Source organism: Lepisma saccharinum, chromosome 27, assembly GCF_977018435.1.
Source record: "Lepisma saccharinum chromosome 27, izLepSacc3.1, whole genome shotgun sequence".
NCBI lineage: Eukaryota > Metazoa > Arthropoda > Insecta > Zygentoma > Lepismatidae > Lepisma > Lepisma saccharinum.
Window position 1 is genome coordinate 47684154 of NC_139255.1, and position 16167 is coordinate 47700320.

Genomic DNA, 16167 nt, shown 5'->3' on the forward strand with positions numbered 1-16167 from the left:
CCAGTGTGTCTTTCAACATGACCGAGCACCCGTCCATACTGTGGGGGAGTGGTTTGATGACAACCACTGTCCCACTAATGGATTGGCCTGCGCAGAGTACTGATTTGATCCCATAGAACATCTCTGGTTATGTTTTTGAATGCCAACTTCGAGCTAGACTCATTTTTGTGCTCCACGAGGCTGCCATTCCCCAGGAAACCTTCCGGCACCTGATTGAAAGTATGCCTGCGAGAGTGAAGGCTGTCATCAAGGCTAAGGGTGGGCACACACCGTATTGACTGCCAGTGTTTCCGATGGAGGGTTGCCCAAACTTGTACTTCATTTTCAGGTGGGAGTCTGGATACTTCTGATCACATAGAGTATGTGTGTTATACATAGTGGTATAGTGAAAACACATGTGGTTTCTTGTTAGCTGTCGGAATTATTCTATGTACAGAGTGTTTTAAAAGTCACGCAACCCAAGCTTTGAAAATTTATATCATGAAAACCGTAAGAGATATTTACACCGGGTTTCTTGCATTATGAAGCCTCATCCATTGAGATATTTTTCAATGCTTAACATTATCAATTTATTCCATACAGAAAATTAAATAAATTAATAACTGGCAGAAGGCAGCGTTAAAAGTTTTCCAGAAATGCACTTTTGAGTGACAAAACTATGTAAGAAATAATCGGAGAGTCATAATTAGACGTCTAATAAGTGATACCATGCCAATCTGTCATTTGCAACAAACAATGATCATGTACAGCATTTGATGGATTTATGACTGGCGATTTTATGGGTTTAGTGAAAAAGTGCCATTTTTGGCACATATCTCCGTAGCTGGCAACACTATCAGGTCGAAATTTGGTCACCAGACGCACGCAACATGTGCCTAAGTATTGTTCATACATTTATGTGAAAAATCTTAAATCATGATTTTGTACCGAAATTGGACTCTTGAGAGAATCCTACGCTAACCCTGACTACCCTGAATTTTCTTTGCTCACGCTTCGCCACTACAGTGCCTGGTTGATTCAGAATTAGGTATTCATTGGAGCAGCATGCATGCATTGTTGAAGAGTATTTTACTATCCATTCTTACACTCATGTGCAAGAGGTTTTCCAGAAAAAATATCCTGCTTCTACTGTACCTTACAAGCAACTGCTTTATGACTAGTGCGTCGATTTCGAGAAACCGGAAGTGTATGTGACAAAACACGAAGTGGTCGCCCATCAGTTTTAACCCTTGCCGCAGGGGGGGGGATGTGCGTATATGTCTGAAACAATCTCCAACCAAAAGCTTGAGGAAACTTGCGTCCCAAGCCGACTTGTCACTTTCCAGTGCTCATACGTAGGGGTGTGCGGGACAGAATTTTTTGGGTCGGGATGGGAATTTTTTTAAATCCAAGCATTCGGGACAAGAAAAATTTGCAATTTCCCGACAAAGTTGTGAAATTTTCGGGACGGGAAATGTTCAAAATTTCCCGAAACTCTGGAAATCTACAGGTCATTTTCACTTTAAGTGATTGTTTTCGCATTTCTAACAATTTTCGATAAGTTCCAGACATTTACAATCGAGAAAACGTCGAGAATTAACGACTTTTAAAAATGACCATTTGGTATTTCCAGATTGCTCGGGATCCAGAAAAGTCAGGAATTCATTTCCCAAAGTCGGGATCCAGACGGGAATTTTTTTTCCTGATCCCGGTCCCGACTTTTTGGGATCCCGCACACCCCTACTCATAGGGATGTGAAGAAAACTACCCTAACACCATATCGTGTTCGCGCTGTTCAAGAACTGTGAAACCTTGATAAGGATAAATGCTTGAATACTGCAGGTGGTTTCAATTTCTCATCGAATAAAATGGCATCATAATTCTTCATTTCGTTTTGTTTCAATGATGAAGCTTGGTTCCCTTTGAATGGTTATGCTAACAGCCAAAACAGCAGAACATGGTCTGCTGAAAATCCTCATGTGTTCCACAAGGTACCGCTTATAAGAAAGGAAAAAAAAAACCCTTAGGAGTTTGGTGTACTGTGACACATGAGTATTTCATATACTATTGTTGTCAGACTGTTTTTGTTTTCCGACTTGAAAACATTTGATTCATTTGCTTTATTTTACTTCGATTCTTGTGCCACTTTTGGCTAATTTGCAAAGATGGGATGAGTGATGATATGATGACATTGATGAATACGCACTCACAAGCATCAATACACATGCCAGGATTCAAACCTGGGACCCTGGCGTCATACCGCAATGGGCTAACCACTCCGCCACTTGACAACAATCAACAATATTAAACACCAACAAATGATCCCACATATTGTTAAGAGTTCCTATTTACTGTTGAAGATCAATTCTCAGATGTTTTCAGCAAATTAACAATGTTTATAAAATATTTTAATTGCTTTTATTTGGATAAATTTAAATAATAACATAAATTTATTAACCTAGTGATAGCCTACATGATTAGTTTAATGATTTATTGGGAACACTTAATGTCAAAATTGTAATATAGAAAAGTAGACGTGTAGTAGCCGCATTTACGACTTGCCCTTACCATTTTGTAACAAGCTCCTGTCAGCTGTGTTGGAATGGCAGGGTTGCCAGGTGCAGAGAAATTTACACTTGATAGTCAAATTTCAGCCCAAAAGTATGATTTTGATTTTTCACGTATAAGTATGGACAATACTTAGGCATATGTTGCGTGCGTTTGGTGACAAAATTTCGACCTGCTAGTCTTGCCAGCTACGGAGATATGTGCCAAAAATGGCACTTTTTCACTCAACCCATAAAATCGCCAGTCAAAAATCCATCACATGCTGTACATTATCATTTTTTGTCATTAGACGTCTAATTATGACTCTCCGATAATTTCTTACATAGTTTCTTCACTCAAAAGTGCATTTCTGGAAAAATTTTAACGCTGCCTTCCACCAGTTATTAATTTATTTAATCTTCTGTATGGAATAAATTGATAATGTTAAGCATTGAAAAATATCTCAATGGATGAGGCTTTATAATGCAAAAAACTTGGTGCAAATATCTCTTACGGTTTTCATGATATAAATTTTCAAAGTTTGGGTTGCGTGACTTTTGAAACACTCTGTATAACATGCACCACATTTTTTGAGTCAAACATTTTGGAAAAAAGTGTGCATTATATGATATATTTTTTATACCAGTAGTGCCACATATGCACCTGATGGCAAAAAATGTAACTACTTTTTTTCATCGCATCCTCTTTCCCATGGTCTGCATAGTTGATTCACCAAACAGGCTCCAGAGGGCTCTGAGTAGGGGAACTTTAATTGTAACACCCGGTATATTTAGCTTTAATATAAGGAAACTTGCTTATTAAACCAGAATTTAAGAAAACTATTTAAATAGCATGTGCAGTTAATGCTTTTCTTTCTACATACTCGATGGGGCCTGTCTAGTTTGTCGCCTATCACTTGTTACTTCAATCTGAAAGTTGCCTAAAATATCGGGAGATCTAAGTAATCTCACAATAATATCAAACACTTCATGCACATAAAAGAAATGATAAAATGTTCACACAAACCTGTGTTAACGCTCTGATTGGCCTTGACATGGTCTCATTGGCAACACGAATAAAACCCATTGCAACTTCTTCCACGGTCATTTCTTGCTTCTTACTGCCTTCAGGGCTGGATCTGATGAAATTGTTGATCTGAAATAAAGGCAAACATTTAAAAATCATGAAGATTAGTAATATGTCAACTTGAAATCACCCTTATAGAACAACTTCAATCTTAAAAAAAAAAACTGTGTTGTCGTGTGTTTTGTCCTTGTTTGTGCAGAGTGCCCCTTTACGGCCTCAGCTTTTATCTGAAGTTAGAATATTTTAGTCTCCGACTTTACACTTGTGTTATTATTTATATTCTAGATAAAGTAAGGGGCTGGACCCCGAATCATGTGGCAAGTACAAAATAGCCTAAGTGCTGATGCACCCAAAATTTTATATTCAATCAATCAATCTATAAAAAACTTCTGCATGAACTACTTGTTCCTATTCCGATATTTTGTATTTTTGCCTATTTGGCATTGTATTCTGGCATGAACTACTTGATCCTATTCTGATATTTTGTATTTTTGCCTATTTGGCATTGCATTCTGGCATGAACTACTTGTTCCTATTCTCATATTTGTATTTTTGCCTACTTAGCATTGTATTCTGGCATGAACTACTTGTTCCTATTTTGATATTTTGTATTTTGCCTATTTGGCATTGTATTCTGGCATGAACTACTTGTTCCTATTCTGATATTTTTTATTTTTGCCTATTTGGTATTGTATTCTGGCATGAACTACTTCTTCCTATTCTGATATTTGTATTTTTGCCAACTTAGAATTGTATTCTGGCATGAACTACTTGTTCCTATTTTGATATTTTGTATTTTTAACTATTTGGCATTGTATTCTGGAACTTTAAAAAAAGACATGTCGAACATAAACTAATCAAAAAGCTGCCAAACAAATGGGATGTCAAACTTTAGGTAAATAAAACCCTCTCAAAAAGAAAAAAAAAATGTTAAACATACATAAAAAATTGGGGTACAGTGCTTCATGTAACTTGTACTTGAAACATTACCAAAAGTAAATAATATGAAAACACAAGTACAGTGTATCATAAATGCATGCAAACACGTGAACTCACTTCAGTGGTAAGCTGACGAAATTTTTCCAAAGTGGCCGTCTTGTCCAGCGGCATATCCTCAGTGGGGCCAAAAATCTTGGGAAAGTATTCCGGAATCAATCTGCCCAGGCACAAATTGGCATCGGTCACTGTCAATGGTCCTCCTTTCATGTAGCACACTGGTCCGGGATGTGCTCCGGCTGACTCTGGTCCAACAACAAACATTCCTGATCTGAAGAACAACATGGAGCCACCCCCCGCTGCTACAGTGTTTATATCCAGCTGGAAAAAAATGTCTCAAAATTACGAGGGTTAGTCAAAATGAAAATCTTAAATTAATATTCATAACCTTGAAATGTGCAGAATATGGAAGGCATAATCCAGAAAAAAAAAATTAGCCGAATATTGAATAATTTTCTATCTGAATTTCAGGATATCAGATATTCTCATATCCATCTGGATACCTGAATTATCCAGATATCCAAATTGTCTACATATCCAATATTCGGATTATTTGAATAATTTGGATATTTGGATTAACTGAATAATCCATGTATTCAGATTATCCAAAATGTATGATGTCCAAATGTCTACATTATGTGGAGAGTTTTATTGTTAATCCATTTTACAGGCTATCAGCATACTGTTTCATTCATAATTTTCATATTTCACTGTGCAGATTTTCTACAAATACTTCATCAAATCTGTTCTATCTGGATATTCAAATTATCTGTATATCCGTACTATCAGGATATTTGGATTATCTGTGTGGATAGCCAAATTCTATGGATATTCAGATTATCCAGATATCAAAATTCTCTGGATATTTGGATTATCAAGATTGTTTGTTGCATCAGAAATGGATATCAGATAATTTGAAATCTTGATATCAGTTATCTGGATTTTGTGGTTATCCCTAGTATACACTTCTTATTTTTCAACAAAGTCTTCATGGAGTTCAATATGAGTATTCCAGTGCTTTGGAAGTGCATGGATACCTATAAAAATAAGTATTTTGGATGTGACTGTGCCTCGATGTGTCGCACTTAGTCGAAGAGAGGCCTCACCTACTCCGCTACCGTTGGAGTGCATGTCCATGAGAACCTGCTCATTTTTATCAATACAACCCCTTGGAACATCCATGCTCAGGCAGAGGCTCAAATGCAAAACATCTGCAAGAACATGAGTCAGGAGTGGTGTATCAGGGTTTGGATATGGGTTTCATGGGGTTCATATACCCTAGCTTTGGCCCCATTTTCTTTTTAAAAAAATGGGGAAGGTATAACGGGTGACTCTTTCCACAGACACCTGAATGTCAACCTCCCTTCCACACATTACACCCTGGACTGTATTTTGCAGAGTAGCAAGGCTCTGGTGTCTGGATTCACAGCCAGTATAATCCTCCATGTGGGGCCCGTGTTGTGCTTTCAATGGATGTACCCCTCATTTATTTGCTCTATTTCACTTCGCCTTTGGTGCAACTTTTGGCTAATTTGCGAAGATGGGGAAGAGTAATGATATGAAATTGATGAATGGACACTCACAAACATCCATACCCAGGCCAGGATTCGAACCTGGGACCCCTGGCATCGTATCACGATGTGCTAACCACCCCGCTACAGGGGCCGGCAATGTATGTTTGTGAATGTCCATTTCACTTTATTGGCATTCATTCTCATGTTGAGTTTAACTAAACCTCATCTTCGTGATTAGCCAAATGATGCACAAAAAGTGAAGCTAAACAAATAAATCAATCACCCAATAAAAAAATGGGCATAGCATGCATGAATGATATCAAAATATTGAACGCCTGAAAATGTAAAAAAAAATAGACAATGTATCCCTCCCCTCCCCTTATGAAGTTCCTGGGCAAACCACGGTGAGTCAGACATCTACTATTCTTTGCCAATCAAACGGCAAGAATAATGATTAATTTACTGTCGGTGGCAAGAATAGTGCGATAATGAAAACTTGCTACTGTGAACGAAAATAAATAAAACCAACTTATAGCGATCAAAGCGAATAGGCTGCCCATATTCATTGTAAGATAAAATTATGCAATGAAAATGTACCTGTGGAGCTTGTATTGTTACCCCTGCGGTAGTTGACTCAAAAACATGATCGTACTCTCCAGCGTACCGGCTGACATCAGTGGAGGTTCCGCCCATATCAAAACCTATCACAGGAAGATCAGATCCTCTTTTGTATGTTGTTAAGGCGTAACCAACAACTCCACCTGCAGGGCCTGACAGGATTGCTCTCGATCCATTGAATCTGGAGTAAGAAAGTCAGAAGATGTAAATTGTTAAAACAGGTATGTCATCGAGAGGGTGCGATACATTATTTTCCAAAGTTAGCTGGTTTACCAAATCAACTTTTTTCATACACATAGAAATTGCTACAAAATTTGAAGTTGTTGGACTTCTGTTTTCATGTTACTTGCATTGTTGTTTTATTTCTATTATATCTAATTAATATATAATAAATACTGTGTTTACACGTGTATAATACACGTGCGTGTATAATGCGCATCATGAATTTTGATAGGGAAAACTGAAAAACAATTTTATCTCATATATAATCAAGGTTCCTACACAAAATCATGCAATTTTTTTCAGGACATTTCCAGGACTTTTCAAGGATTTTCTACAATTGCTCCAGGACAAGTGTAGAAAGTAAGCATGGCAAAATACACATTATTACATATTTTCTTTTATTAAAAAAAAAAAGTTTTAAATTTTCTTAATGCAGGCTCCCAACTCCCCTACACCTGCTCCTTTCCACACATTTCATTTCTTAGTGTAATGAAGGTTATTTAATTTTTACAATACAGAAAAAATACAAAGGTAGAAAAAATAAACACAAGTATAAATAAGTTTACAAAAAATTACCATCTTGTATTACAAATAAACAAGAATAATATCCTTAGAAAACTTGGGAATATTTAGGATAGCAAACCCTTTTTTTTTTTAACCATTATTATTATCATCATATTTTCTACCTCTGAGCGATACAAAATAATACAAAAACGCGGGGCATTATACTTCAATAACAAAAATAAAACTTATCACAAAACTATGACTACAGTACACAGCAACGTGACATAAGTAAATAAACCACTATCATGACACTGGCCTGTTTTAAATGAATAATACTTATTGTAATTCATACAAATAAAATGGGGCAAAGGAATTTCCAGGACAATCTCCAAAATTCCAGGTACAGCTTGGAAAAATGTGAAATTTCATAACATTTTCATGCCTGGAAGGAATATTTTAAAATTCCAGGTTTTCCAGGACACGTAGGAACCCTGATAATGTCCAGTACAATCTAAGTTCAAGCAATTACTTTCTTAGTTGTTGGTCGTAAAGCTGTTTGTATGCCGATCAACAGTGACGGGAGGTGCATGCTCGAATTCCGCCAGAACGGCACTGCTTTTCGTGGTGTTGCAGAACATTACATTACAAAGTGAAAAATTGTGGGACATGACCTTTAAACTTTTATACGTAGTTTTGCTCATTTCATCTTTATAGGAGGCAAATTCAGGACCCTCAAACTAGCAGTTAGCAGCACAAGATTTCTTCCATTAAGGCATTGACGCATTCCATATATGTCATATTATTTGGCCAGTAATACATTTTAATTAATATTTTATTTTTCCTTATCTTTTCTTTCATCCAAGGTACCATAAAAATCAGAACATTCCTTCTGTGGTGAGCTTATTTCAAGCGCATTGCACATTAGAGTCACCATCTTGAATGGAATACTGTTGCCCTATTCAGAAACTTCAGAATTCAATTTTACAACGATACATGATGGGGTTCCATCAACATGAAAAAAATCAATACAAGTGTCACAAAATCATGGAATGACTGTACGGTTTCTTGTTGGATGTCCGAATTATTCAGTGCATTATACGCAGCACAGTTTTTGGGGGCAAACATTTTGGAAAAAAGTGTGCATTATACATGAGTAAATACAGTATATACAGTAAATAAGATCAATTGTTGTAGTAAAAATTTTCAGAATACGCCACTGTTAAGATGCACATTTATTTCAACCCTGTGAAAATGTTCACAAGTATTAACACAGTGATTTATATGTTACACGTTTCTACTCAGATGGCAGCTGTATACAGATCTCTTAAGCCAAATATAAGGCTGAGCAAGGCTGAAATGCAAACCAGACATTCTAGCCAGCCACAACAAACACCCAGCACCACACAAAAAAAGCAATTTGCCTTCCCATATTATCCTACCACCTCCAACTGCCTAACCAAAACTCTCAGCCCTTACAACATTAACGAAGCTCACAACCAACTTCCAAAATAGCCAACAAACTGAGCAAACACATGTAGAGTGTGTGCAAAGCACATTACATCAGCAGATCCATTAATGATAGAATCCATCAACACCTAACATATGCAAAGAAAAGCCGAACCCATCATCACACTTACCAAGCACATCAAACACAACCACCACAAAATATATACCACACACATACCTCACACCTAGATTGGCACAAAAATCAAGGAAAATCATGCCATTATGCGGTTCTCACATACATTAAACATCAAAGGTTGACACGTGCACAGGTGGATCCCCTTACTGCAGCAGTAGGGTGCAGTCTGTTTCTTTTTCTCTGTTTTACTTTTGTCAAGTGTTATTTCGAGTGTATTCTGGAAAGAAAGTCCATAACTTGTGGACTATCCAAAAACCATATCCAGAAATGTACAGTCGTTGTCGCGTGCCTCGCGTGAGATGGAGTTCGGAGGCTGAGGTCCTGTGAGGCCAGAGGCTGAGTTGGATGTCGGAGGTTGAGGCCATGTGAGGCCGGAGGCAGAGATGGAGTTCAGAGGCTGAGGCCAGAGGCTGATATGGAGTTCGGAGACTGAGGCCCTGTGAGCCCAAACTTGAGCTTGGAGGCTGAGGCCCTGTGAGGCCAGAGGCTGAGTTTGATGTCGGAGGCTGAGGCCACGTGAGGCTGGAGGTTGAGATTGAGTTCAGAGGCTGAGGCCCTGTGAGGTCAAACTTGAGCTTGGAGGCTGAGGCCCTGTGAGGCTGGAGGCTGAGTTGGATGTCGGAGGCTGAGGCCATGTGAGGCTGGAGGCTGAGATTGAGTTCAGAGGCTGAGGCCCTGTGAGGCCAAACTTGGGCTTGGAGGCTGAGGCCCTGTGATGCCGGAGGCTGAGGCCATGTGAGGCCATAGGCTGAGATGGAGTTCAGAGGCTGAGGCCCTGTGAGGCCAAACTTGAGCTTGGAGGCTGAGGCCCTGTGAGACCGGAGGCCAAGTTGGATGTCGGAGGCTGAGGCCATGTGAGGCTGACCTTCAACTCGGAGGCTGGACCTTGTGAGGCCGAAGTCAATTGACCATCTCTGGTTGGCACCGAGAAACAGCAAATGACGTCACAGACAAACAAGAAACAACAGTGCACCTAGTAGCATACTGCAAAACTAAAAACAACACAAGCTCGCCAAGCAGCATTACAAACTCTGGTTATGCGAACGTTAAACAAAACATAAGTCACAAAAAACTCACTACTGCTTACGTGTGGTTTAACAACTTCTCTCCAAGTTCTGATGTTTCACACCCATTGCTGGATGCTTCCCTGGTTGTCCAAACAACTCAATGTCTTGCATAAGAAAACACACATCACTCTCTATTGTGACCCCATTTAATAGCTTCACTGACATGCTACTGCCAGCTGATGGCCGGAATGCAGTTTCTCTAATCTTATTCCATTTCTATCCTGCAATGTAAATTGTTTGGTCAACCCTCAAGAAGCATTTGGCAATGAATCCGAAATGTCAGAATTTGGAAAGATTGATTTGCTTAATTTTACTTTGCTTCTTGTGCCACTTTTGGCTAATTTGCGGAGATGGTAATGAATGATGATAAGATGAAATTCATGAATGGACACCCACAAATATCCATGACCAGGCCAGGATTCGAACCCAGGACCCCTGGTGAGAATTTGAAAGAACTACCACCTACCACCTCCAACTGCCTAACCAAAACTCTCAGCCCTTACAACATTAACGAAGCTCACAACCAACTTCCAAAATAGCCAACAAACTGAGCAAACACATGTAGAGTGTGTGCAAAGCACATTACATCAGCAGATCCATTAATGATAGAATCCATCAACACCTAACATATGCAAAGAAAAGCCGAACCCATCATCACACTTACCAAGCACATCAAACACAACCACCACAAAATATATACCACACACATACCTCACACCTAGATTGGCACAAAAATCAAGGAAAATCATGCCATTATGCGGTTCTCACATACATTAAACATCAAAGGTTGACACGTGCACAGGTGGATCCCCTTACTGCAGCAGTAGGGTGCAGTCTGTTTCTTTTTCTCTGTTTTACTTTTGTCAAGTGTTATTTCGAGTGTATTCTGGAAAGAAAGTCCATAACTTGTGGACTATCCAAAAACCATATCCAGAAATGTACAGTCGTTGTCGCGTGCCTCGCGTGAGATGGAGTTCGGAGGCTGAGGTCCTGTGAGGCCAGAGGCTGAGTTGGATGTCGGAGGTTGAGGCCATGTGAGGCCGGAGGCAGAGATGGAGTTCAGAGGCTGAGGCCAGAGGCTGATATGGAGTTCGGAGACTGAGGCCCTGTGAGCCCAAACTTGAGCTTGGAGGCTGAGGCCCTGTGAGGCCAGAGGCTGAGTTTGATGTCGGAGGCTGAGGCCACGTGAGGCTGGAGGTTGAGATTGAGTTCAGAGGCTGAGGCCCTGTGAGGTCAAACTTGAGCTTGGAGGCTGAGGCCCTGTGAGGCTGGAGGCTGAGTTGGATGTCGGAGGCTGAGGCCATGTGAGGCTGGAGGCTGAGATTGAGTTCAGAGGCTGAGGCCCTGTGAGGCCAAACTTGGGCTTGGAGGCTGAGGCCCTGTGATGCCGGAGGCTGAGGCCATGTGAGGCCATAGGCTGAGATGGAGTTCAGAGGCTGAGGCCCTGTGAGGCCAAACTTGAGCTTGGAGGCTGAGGCCCTGTGAGACCGGAGGCCAAGTTGGATGTCGGAGGCTGAGGCCATGTGAGGCTGACCTTCAACTCGGAGGCTGGACCTTGTGAGGCCGAAGTCAATTGACCATCTCTGGTTGGCACCGAGAAACAGCAAATGACGTCACAGACAAACAAGAAACAACAGTGCACCTAGTAGCATACTGCAAAACTAAAAACAACACAAGCTCGCCAAGCAGCATTACAAACTCTGGTTATGCGAACGTTAAACAAAACATAAGTCACAAAAAACTCACTACTGCTTACGTGTGGTTTAACAACTTCTCTCCAAGTTCTGATGTTTCACACCCATTGCTGGATGCTTCCCTGGTTGTCCAAACAACTCAATGTCTTGCATAAGAAAACACACATCACTCTCTATTGTGACCCCATTTAATAGCTTCACTGACATGCTACTGCCAGCTGATGGCCGGAATGCAGTTTCTCTAATCTTATTCCATTTCTATCCTGCAATGTAAATTGTTTGGTCAACCCTCAAGAAGCATTTGGCAATGAATCCGAAATGTCAGAATTTGGAAAGATTGATTTGCTTAATTTTACTTTGCTTCTTGTGCCACTTTTGGCTAATTTGCGGAGATGGTAATGAATGATGATAAGATGAAATTCATGAATGGACACCCACAAATATCCATGACCAGGCCAGGATTCGAACCCAGGACCCCTGGTGAGAATTTGAAAGAACTACCACCTACCACCTCCAACTGCCTAACCAAAACTCTCAGCCCTTACAACATTAACGAAGCTCACAACCAACTTCCAAAATAGCCAACAAACTGAGCAAACACATGTAGAGTGTGTGCAAAGCACATTACATCAGCAGATCCATTAATGATAGAATCCATCAACACCTAACATATGCAAAGAAAAGCCGAACCCATCATCACACTTACCAAGCACATCAAACACAACCACCACAAAATATATACCACACACATACCTCACACCTAGATTGGCACAAAAATCAAGGAAAATCATGCCATTATGCGGTTCTCACATACATTAAACATCAAAGGTTGACACGTGCACAGGTGGATCCCCTTACTGCAGCAGTAGGGTGCAGTCTGTTTCTTTTTCTCTGTTTTACTTTTGTCAAGTGTTATTTCGAGTGTATTCTGGAAAGAAAGTCCATAACTTGTGGACTATCCAAAAACCATATCCAGAAATGTACAGTCGTTGTCGCGTGCCTCGCGTGAGATGGAGTTCGGAGGCTGAGGTCCTGTGAGGCCAGAGGCTGAGTTGGATGTCGGAGGTTGAGGCCATGTGAGGCCGGAGGCAGAGATGGAGTTCAGAGGCTGAGGCCAGAGGCTGATATGGAGTTCGGAGACTGAGGCCCTGTGAGCCCAAACTTGAGCTTGGAGGCTGAGGCCCTGTGAGGCCAGAGGCTGAGTTTGATGTCGGAGGCTGAGGCCACGTGAGGCTGGAGGTTGAGATTGAGTTCAGAGGCTGAGGCCCTGTGAGGTCAAACTTGAGCTTGGAGGCTGAGGCCCTGTGAGGCTGGAGGCTGAGTTGGATGTCGGAGGCTGAGGCCATGTGAGGCTGGAGGCTGAGATTGAGTTCAGAGGCTGAGGCCCTGTGAGGCCAAACTTGGGCTTGGAGGCTGAGGCCCTGTGATGCCGGAGGCTGAGGCCATGTGAGGCCATAGGCTGAGATGGAGTTCAGAGGCTGAGGCCCTGTGAGGCCAAACTTGAGCTTGGAGGCTGAGGCCCTGTGAGACCGGAGGCCAAGTTGGATGTCGGAGGCTGAGGCCATGTGAGGCTGACCTTCAACTCGGAGGCTGGACCTTGTGAGGCCGAAGTCAATTGACCATCTCTGGTTGGCACCGAGAAACAGCAAATGACGTCACAGACAAACAAGAAACAACAGTGCACCTAGTAGCATACTGCAAAACTAAAAACAACACAAGCTCGCCAAGCAGCATTACAAACTCTGGTTATGCGAACGTTAAACAAAACATAAGTCACAAAAAACTCACTACTGCTTACGTGTGGTTTAACAACTTCTCTCCAAGTTCTGATGTTTCACACCCATTGCTGGATGCTTCCCTGGTTGTCCAAACAACTCAATGTCTTGCATAAGAAAACACACATCACTCTCTATTGTGACCCCATTTAATAGCTTCACTGACATGCTACTGCCAGCTGATGGCCGGAATGCAGTTTCTCTAATCTTATTCCATTTCTATCCTGCAATGTAAATTGTTTGGTCAACCCTCAAGAAGCATTTGGCAATGAATCCGAAATGTCAGAATTTGGAAAGATTGATTTGCTTAATTTTACTTTGCTTCTTGTGCCACTTTTGGCTAATTTGCGGAGATGGTAATGAATGATGATAAGATGAAATTCATGAATGGACACCCACAAATATCCATGACCAGGCCAGGATTCGAACCCAGGACCCCTGGTGAGAATTTGAAAGAACTACCACCTACCACCTCCAACTGCCTAACCAAAACTCTCAGCTGTGTAAGTAAATTTTCTGCCCTCTTTAAAGGAGCTTTCAGGCAATTGACAAGCAACATGTGCAACTTGTAAATGAACAGTCAGTTATAAATTCATCCATTCTTAGCAGTCACATGGCAAGCATGTCAAACAAATTAACAAGAAATGTATGTAATTAAGAAGAACTTTTGTGATCATCTAACAGTACAAATTATTAAACAAAACATATGTCACTACTTACTTGTAGTTTAACAACATGTTTTGTTTAATAATTTGTACTGTTAGATGATCACAAAAGTTCTTCTTAATTACATACATTTCTTGTTAATTTGTTTGACATGCTTGCCATGTGACTGCTAAGAATGGATGAATTTATAACTGACTGTTCATTTACAAGTTGCACATGTTGCTTGTCAATTGCCTGAAAGCTCCTTTAAAGAGGGCAGAAAATTTACTTACACATTCATTGGCGTAAGACCTCCATCACTCTGCATAAATAGTACATTTACTCCTTTCAAATTATTTTTGAATCCTGAAGAAAATCCCTACAATAAACAAAGAAAATTAGATCAATTACAGCAATTAATATCACATGAGGTTTAAATGAAAGGACACAGAAAGAAATCAAGAGATTCTCTGCAGATATCAACCAGGTCAGTTCCAGATATGCTTCCGAGCTATCAAGAGCTACGCCTTTCTCATCAAGAGAGGAGATCCCTGATACCCCAAGAGAATATCTTTATTATACACAACTAGGAGAACGTCAAGGTTTATGTCAAAGAAAGAAATTATTATACTAACCGTAATTATACAGGGTTAGCGTAAAAGAAATAGACAGTTCAAACGCTTTATGAATTGAAATTTGTTTGTTACATCAGAAAGCATTTAGTACTGTTGTATAGAGAAAGTCTTCATGTTTACAACCTCTGCTTTTCGTTTGTGTTCCATGACGTCAGCATCACTTGAGCACTCTTGACCAGGTGGAGAAGGCTTTCTGCATGACTGAATCTTCATGACTGAATTTGCAAAAACAAATTGTTACTATCGATCAGTGTCATTTTAGAACACAGTATGGTAAGCAACCACCAACAAGGCAGTCAATCTACGATTGGAGCAAGACATTTAAGGAAACTAGTTGTCTGTGCAACGGGAAAAGTCCTGGGAGAGAAGAACTGGACTATCGCATTGATATCTGTCGTGTTACAAAAGGGTCACACGTAGAACACTTGTAACTTACCACTGTAAACTTCCGGATGTACTCTTCAAGCTATGTTTTTCAGCCCTATTATTAAAACTCTTCCTTCTGTAAAACTTCGAGTGTCTATTTCTTTTAGACTGGTCCTGTACTTCAAAATAATATTCTCAGAATTCCTACAATTTTATCACAATTTCAAACACAAAATCACACAGAACTTTCATTAGTTTAACTAATTTAACAGCTATTCTGTATTACAACTATTGTTACTACGATGCATTGTTACATGACTTAGAGAAAGAAAGGAGAAAGGGAGGAGGAGGGAGAGAGAGAGTGAGAGAAAAAGCGAGAGAGACAATTTAAATTTAAACATTCCAGCACTATTTTCTTGTTTCTTTGATATTCTGTCAGGCCAATCCTGGTTGTTTCACAATTTTAAATACACTGTGACATTATTTAAATGAAAGTTGGATCTTGACAGACACACATAATGCATGTCTCCAACAAATAAAAAAGTACATATTTTATAGCATTTAATACAAACTGGATGTCCTCAAGTGAACAGCCCACAAGGATCTAAAGCATATGTTCAGCATAAGAAAAAAGAAGTACAAAAGCACACAAACATGCGGATGTGATTTACCCACCTCTACATATTTTTTTATATGAGGCGTGAGGTAAGCATCGGCACATGCTGTAAAACCTCGAGGAACTATTCGAACCATTGGCATCACTTGGTGGGAGAGGGAGACATGCTTGAAACCTACTTTCTTTGCCAATCTTCCCACCATCAGTTCATGTTCCACAAACCTGTAAAATAAAGAGATAAGATATGATATCCCTACATAT

The 16167-nt window shown here is 40.2% G+C and overlaps 1 protein-coding gene across 1 annotated transcript in view; it reads right to left on the reverse strand.

Annotated features, from left to right (window-relative positions):
* Positions 1-16167, reverse strand: part of LOC145980375 (5-oxoprolinase) — a 160703-nt gene that overhangs the window by 105592 nt on the left and 38944 nt on the right. Inside the window, exons 4-8 of the mRNA XM_083113439.1 lie at positions 15966-16128; positions 14583-14668; positions 6720-6921; positions 4669-4929; positions 3553-3681 (exon numbers count right to left, since the gene is read on the reverse strand). Coding sequence (XP_082969565.1) covers positions 3553-3681; positions 4669-4929; positions 6720-6921; positions 14583-14668; positions 15966-16128 — 841 coding nt within the window. The remainder of the gene's footprint in view (positions 1-3552; positions 3682-4668; positions 4930-6719; positions 6922-14582; positions 14669-15965; positions 16129-16167) is intronic.